Source organism: Penaeus monodon, chromosome 40, assembly GCF_015228065.2.
Source record: "Penaeus monodon isolate SGIC_2016 chromosome 40, NSTDA_Pmon_1, whole genome shotgun sequence".
Lineage (NCBI taxonomy): Eukaryota > Metazoa > Arthropoda > Malacostraca > Decapoda > Penaeidae > Penaeus > Penaeus monodon.
The window spans coordinates 22,722,974-22,730,473 of record NC_051425.1 but is presented as its reverse complement, the minus strand read 5'-3'; the positions used below and the strand labels follow the sequence as shown (position 1 = coordinate 22,730,473).

Here is a 7,500-nt window from a genome sequence, read left to right as displayed (position 1 = left end):
AAATTTATTTAAAAAAATAAAAAATATAAAATAAAAAAAAATTTAATTATAATATAAATAAAATTTTAAAATATTAATAATATAAATTAAAAAAAGGGGTTTAAAATAATATAATTTAATAGATATTTATATAATAATATAAATTTATAAAATAAATATTAATATAAAAAAAATAAATATAAAAAATAATAGAATAATTTTAAATAATTAATATAAATAAATTTTTTATATAATATTTTTTTATTAAAATATATTTTTTAAAAAATTTTTAAAAATTTTAAAAAATTTTATATATATAAATTTAAAAAGAAAATTTAAAATTAATATATAATTTTATATATAAATAATAATATAATATAAAAAAAATTATATAAAAATAAATAAAAAATTTTAAATATTTAATAAAATTAATTTTATAAAAAAAAAATATAAAAAAAAAATAAAATAAAAAAATAAATAAGAATTTTTAAAATATAAAAATTTAATAATAAAAAAATAAAATTAAAATTTAATAAAATATATATATTTTAAAATATATAAAAATTTTTAAATTAAAAAAATTTTTAAAAATATATAAATATATATATAAAAATTATTTTAAAAAAATTTTTTTTTTAAAAAAAATATATATAATATTAAATTTATAAAATATAATAAAAAATATTTAAAATAATATAATATATAAATATATATATAAAAAAATATAAAATAATATTAATAATATTAATAAAAAATTTTTTATAATTAATATTTTAAAAAAATAATAAAAATTATAATATAAAAAAATTTAATAAATTTATAAAAAATATTTTAAATTTTAAAAAAAAAAAATATATATATAAATATAAAAATAAATAAAAAAATATAAAAGATAAAAAAAATAAAAAATATAAATAAATATAATAATTAAAAATAATAGAATATAATAATAAATATAATATAAAATAATATTTTAATATTATATAAAATAATAAAAATATATATATAAATATAATAAATATATATAAAAAATATAAAAATATAAATAAAAATAATAATAATAAAAATAAATAAAATTTAAAAATTTAATATAATTAAATACTATACAAACAAATACATATACATAACTATACATATACAAACATTTAAATATATAATATTAAAATAAATACATATAATATATAATAATAAATATATATTAATATATAATATATATATATATATATATAATATATATTTTAATTATATATATATATATAAAAATTAATATATAATAGTGGTGATTTGAGTGAGTGGGGTTTCTTTTATTTAAATTGGGTTTTTAAATGTTTGGGTTGTACCTTGGGTTTTTTTGCAAAAAAAACAAAGGGAAAATGGGCTTCGTTTTTTATTCTTCATAACCCAGGGAAAAAACAGAAGGTAGAGAAATTTGAACAAATTTAGTTTTTTTCTTTTTCTTTTTAAATTTTTTAGCATTTCTGTTTTCTGTTTTTTGATTAAGCAACCCTCTTTCCCCCATTAAATTTTGACACAACAGGTTCTTTTGCCCGGAATTTTATACCACATTTTTGCCCAAAAGGGCCCCTTTATTTCCCTTTTTTCCATTAGAATGGAACATTTCTATGCATATATGACCTATTCCTTTAAACATTTCTAACTCTTATTTGCTTCTGTTGTCCCAGTGCTTGCATTTCCAAAATTTTCATTCATATCCTCATACCTGTCTGTCTAGTAATTTCTTTTTGATGCATTTTTCTTTCTACTTGTCAAATCCATACTCCGTATAAATTTTTTTTGTAAAGGTTATGCCCCTCATATAGGACTGCCTCCCCTTTCACACATTTTGCATGTATTACAGTCTTACAGCTTTTTATTTTGGAATTAAAAATTTCTCCTCCTTATCTTCCTCCTTTTCTCAGTTGCGTTTTCTTAATCATTCTTAATTAATCCCGTAAGACTGTGCCATCTTAATTGAAAATATACAGTAGGTTAATTACACCAGTGGCCAAGATGCCTTGTTAAAGCATTAGCCTATAAAAAGTGACAGGCTTTCATACTACCTCAGTTTCATTGTGAGAAGGGAGTAATGAGGCTAACTTTGTATATTTGGGATCTCTTTCTGTGGCTCAAGGCCGGATGAAAGATACCAGACTGTATATTTGGTACTGTTTGGTATCTTTCATCCTGCCTGGAGTCACAGAAAGTGATCCCCTGTCCATCCCCATGTCTCTTCTTGTCCCACTTGTGTCTGAGTGGCTTTGTCTCCTTCCCAATCCTCCCTCTGTATCCCCTCCAAGCCATCAAAGAATTGCACCCACCATTCCATCCTCTCCCCCATCCTTTAGGACCCCCCCTCCTCTCCCTTCTAACAGTCTCCTACCAGCATCAACTAGCCCCTTATGACATTACTTTGATTGCCATTGTATGTTATGTATACATGTATATAGAAGATTTATTTCTATGTAAATTAAGCTGAATATAGGTTTCTTGGATTATGTGTTTTATATGTTTTTGTAAGTTTTCTCCATTTTCATTCATATAAAAGGGGTAGCTTTTTCAAATTTGATGTGCGGTAACTTTTACATATCAATTCAAGATATATATTACCAAATGTGGAAGATGATAGACTTACTAAGCAATAATGGTTTGATTTGTCTTGGATGAAAGTTTAAAATTTGGGATTTCTTAAAACTGGGGAACAAAGATGAACTGAGGCACTGCATTCATTATAGGTTTATATAATTTTCTCTTCTATTCAGTTTTTCTCTTACTTCTCTCTGTGAGATACTTAGTGGTCTTTTAGGGCATTTTTTTTGTGCTTGTATTAACACTTTGTTATTGTTTGGCAGGTCTCATGATTTTAGAACTGGCTTAGAATTCACTTAAAATTACAATCCTCTCTCTCCCATTTTATTTCTTAAATATTATAACACTCACTGTTATTTTCTTAAAAGCTGTTCATATAAATCACTCTGTTTAATGCAGACTCTCTTTTCAGAGTTGATGAAGGAGTTTGTCTTCTCAGGGGCAGAATGGAAGGGAATACGTCACCCTTGTCATGGCAGGACAAATATAAACTGGCAAAACTGAAAGTGAAAGTAAGTTATCTGGATTAGAATTCATAATTATTACAATACAACAGGAAAGGGCACAACTCGCTCATAAGTTTATAAATGCTGTTCATCTCTGTCTTAAAAGTTTGCTAAAAAGCATTGTAAAATATATGCATACTTTAGCAGCACTGAAAAAAACAACTGAAATTAGTTATGAAGTTTTCAGAAAGTGAAATTATCATTACTTTTTTCAATATTTGTAACAGGTATAATGCTTTATCATAATACTTAATCTTTGTTGATTTTAATTTTTCATGCATTTTCCAGGCATGGGAAAGTGAATATGTTGCTACTAATAGATCCCGGCCTGACAAAGCAGCTCTGGCAGCAGCACCTGATAACATAAAAGCAGCATACAAAACCTATTTTCATTATCGCAAACGCATTGAAAACTCAGAACAGACAGAGGAAAAGGAGTCTGAAAACAAACATGAAAATAATGAAGACAAAAGTGAGGGAGCAGAACAGGATATCAGTAAGGGAAGCAAGCAACATTCTAAAGAAGTAAATCATCAACTTGAGGAATTGGAAAGCAAGAAAATAACCTTGGAGCCTGAGAGCAACAAACTATTAACAGGAGAGCCCAGTACCACTTCAAACGCAGGGAAATTTTCTCAAATGCCAGAGCCAAAATTAAGTAGTGGGATATGGGGAAAACATTTAAATAAGGATGCCTGTCTTGCTAGAGCCACAAGTAAGAATGAAGATAGTCCTGGATCTCTCTATAGCAAAATGGCGGAAAAGATGCGTGCTAGTGGCACTATCAAAATGAGAACTTCCTTAAAGAAATTTTCAAATATAGATCGTTCTACAAAAAGGGAATCATTAGATACAAGTAAAAATGTAGTAAAGCCTTCCATAGATTTAGATACAAAGAACAGTTTGTCTGATGGCAGTGATAAAGAAAACACAAGTAACACAACAGAAAATATGAATTCTCCTGTCAAACCTTTTGAGGAAATGTTGGAAAAACCTTCAGAGACAAAAAAAGTGTCATTGTTTGACTCCTTGAATGATTTCCAGGAGAAAGCATCTAATGATCTAGACAATGAACCAAGCTTATTTGGTAGTTCTAAATTACCATTCCGATTTCAGAAAAAAACAGTGACACAAAAAATGCAGACGCAAGTAGTTAGTGCACTTTCCCTCACTCCTGAAAGACTTGAGGAAACTCATACTGCAAAGAAAAAAGGAACACTTAATCGTGGTTGGTTGCAACGCTGTGCTGGAGCAGAATTAGATGTTGGGGCTGAGGCAAAGGCATCTGATGACTGGAAATTAAAGATAATTGATAAAGAATGGAATGAAAACAGCAACAATGAAGATGTTTATTCTGGTGAATTTAAAGGTAAGGAACTTCAAGAGAATGTGGAGAAATATCATACTCCAGTTAAGGAACCACAGCTTGGAGTCTCAGAAAAAAATGGGGAATTGAACACAGTGCAGAAGAGGCAGACTAAAGCTCTTCATACTAGAGATGGAGCTGATATAGATGTGTATGATTTTAATGAAGGTGCATCAAACCAAAATGCTTCAGTGGATTTAGCATTAACGGTACAAGAAGCGAAGACTAAAAAGTACAGTAAAAAAGTAGCTTCTCAAGCTAATTCAGATCTTGAAGAGCAAACTATGTATTCAGAAGAGGGAATACCAGAGGAGAGTGTATCATCATTGCTGGACAATGGAGAAAAAGAAAGCATTATTGAAGATACTGAGAAGCCAGCTCCACGAAAACGTGGGCGACCAAGGGCCAAGAAAGTTAACACTGAAGAAACAAAGAATGCTTCCCCAGCTCCACGGAAACGAGGAAGACCAAAGGTCAAGACAGATGATACTGAAGTGACACCAGCACCTAAAAATAGCAAGAGGAAAAGGAAGGAGACCTTGGAAGAACTGGAGGAAAGTGGAAAAATACAGTCTTCTTGGCCACCTCCGAAGAAGGTGAGGAATTCGAAGATTAAAGCTAGGAAAAATATTGAAGAACTAAATGTTATGGAAAAACCGTCAGGTGATGAAACTGCTCCTGAAAGAGTACCAGTTGAAGATGATGGTATCAAGGAGTATAATGAACTTGATGATATTGAGAAACATGGACCAAAATCAACAGGTGCAAAAGCATACCTTAGCAAAGAAGAGAGATTTAGAAAGAAGGTAACTACAGGGGCAGCCAACAATAATTTTGTGCGGATTAATTTAAAGAAGAAGACCTTTGTACGAGGCCATAAGCATATCAATGGCAGCAAATATAGGAGGATGGAGTGGAAAAGAAAGCAGTCCATGAAAAGTGGAGAAGGCATGGCAACAGGAAAATCTCTTACATGCTTCAAATGTGGTGATTTTGGTCATTGGGCCAAATTTTGCACTGGAAAGAAAGGAGACAAACTGTTGGCCTTAGAGGAATATGACGAGAATAAATCCACTTTTCTTAGCTTGGAGGATGCAGCAGCAATGGCTCTTGGTATTAAGCCATCAGATCAGAGCCTCTCTACTACCAAAATGTATTCGAAAGTTGATGAGAGTTGTAACAAGAGTGTTTTAGATGTGGCTAGCATGGAGGCAGAAAATAGTGAAGAACAAGTATTTGATCTTCAAACAACCAAACCTGAGATTTGTGAGGATCCCCAAGGAGGAACTACAATAGAAGATGATTTCCAGATGGAGGATGATGATCTTTTTGCTGACATTGATGAAGATAGATTAGATGAAGGTGATAATCAACCTGCCTCACTTTTATCACAACCTACAGATGAAGGATGTGAAGTCAGTAACATCAGCAAGACAGCAGAAATTTCACCACATCCTGTATCTTATGAACAGAACTGGTATGAAAGCCGATCCTCCATAGAACCACTCTATGACTTAGTTAATGGTGAAATAGGTCCAACCCCTGATGAAGTGCATGAGACACTGAAGATGTTTGGATACCCGTCTTTCAGAGCTGGGCAAGAGAATGCAATCATGAGAATACTCTCTGGGCAGTCAACGCTGTTGGTACTCTCTACTGGATCAGGCAAAAGTTTGTGTTACCAATTGCCGGCTTACCTTTATGCCAAACATAACAAGTGCATAACCTTATGTGTGTCTCCACTTGTCTCTCTCATGGAGGATCAGGTGACAGGTCTGCCAAAATTTCTTCATGCAGTATGTCTGCACACCCACCAAAATCCCACACAACGTTCGAATGCTGTGAACGCTATCCGATCAGGCAAAGCCCAGATCTTGCTCATTTCACCAGAAGCAGTGGTTGCAAGTCGCACTGGAGGAGTATTGGGAACACTGCTTCGTGAACTTCCACCTGTAGCATTTGCTTGCCTTGATGAAGCTCACTGTGTTTCAGAATGGTCTCACAACTTCCGTCCTTCTTATTTACGTATTTGCCAGGTTTTGAGAGAGAGGCTCGGTGTGAGAACAATCTTGGGGCTCACTGCAACTGCTCGTCATGCAACAGCTATTAGTATTGCAAAACATTTACTAATTCCTGACTTTGATACGGGCATTATACGTGGCAGAGGAGTGCCAGATAATCTCAAATTATCGGTGTCTCGGGACCAAAACCGTGAGCAAGCTTTAGTATCACTTCTACAAGGAGACAGATTTTCAGGTTGCAGTTCTATAATTATTTATTGCACAAGGAGGGATGATTGTGAAAGAGTTGCTACACTGATAAGAACCCAATTGCTAAATCCAACAAAGGTTGATGTAAAAAGTAACTTAAAAAGGACAAAGGGCATATCAATGGATGCAGAAGCCTATCATGCAGGGCTCAGTTCCCACAGACGTCAACAGGTACAGAAGAAGTTTATGTCTGGCAAAGTGAGGATTGTTGTTGCCACTGTTGCCTTTGGAATGGGTATTGATAAATCTGATGTAAGAGGCATCATTCATTTTAATATGCCACGAAATGTAGAGAGTTATGTCCAAGAGATTGGGCGTGCTGGGCGAGACGGGAAAGAAGCTCATTGTCACCTCTTTCTAGATTCCTTAGACGGCAAAGATATCCAAGAACTCAAAAGGCACATCTTTGTCAACTCAATGGATCGTCATACAGTAAGAAAACTTCTCAACAAGATATTTAAACCATGTGCCTGTGCTAAAGTAAGAAATTTACAAGACACATGTCCTACTGTTAATACTGAAGAGACTGATAATGGAAATATGTCAACAAATGCCTCATCAGCTGCATCAGACAGTAGTAATGATAATCCAGCACATTGTGCTTCTAATCCAGATTCATTTGCAATTACATTTTCTAAGTCCTCATGTCCCAGGCATGAGGTTGCTATACCAGTTGATGGCCTTGTTGAAGAACTTGATTTACCTGCCGAAAATATAGAGACTCTGTTATGTTATCTAGAACTTCACCAGAACAAACTTATTAGCATAAACTCCCCTGTCTATGCTACATGTA

The 7,500-nt window shown here is 32.1% G+C and overlaps 1 protein-coding gene across 1 annotated transcript in view; it reads left to right on the top strand.

Moving 5' to 3' along the window:
• LOC119598104 (ATP-dependent DNA helicase Q4-like) overlaps nt 1-7,500 on the top strand; it is a 10,962-nt gene that overhangs the window by 2,465 nt on the left and 997 nt on the right. The window contains exons 2-3 of the mRNA XM_037947723.1: nt 2,978-3,077; nt 3,360-7,500. The exon at nt 3,360-7,500 is cut by the window's right edge and continues 997 nt beyond it. Coding sequence (XP_037803651.1) covers nt 3,012-3,077; nt 3,360-7,500 — 4,207 coding nt within the window. The 5' untranslated portion in view covers nt 2,978-3,011. The remainder of the gene's footprint in view (nt 1-2,977; nt 3,078-3,359) is intronic.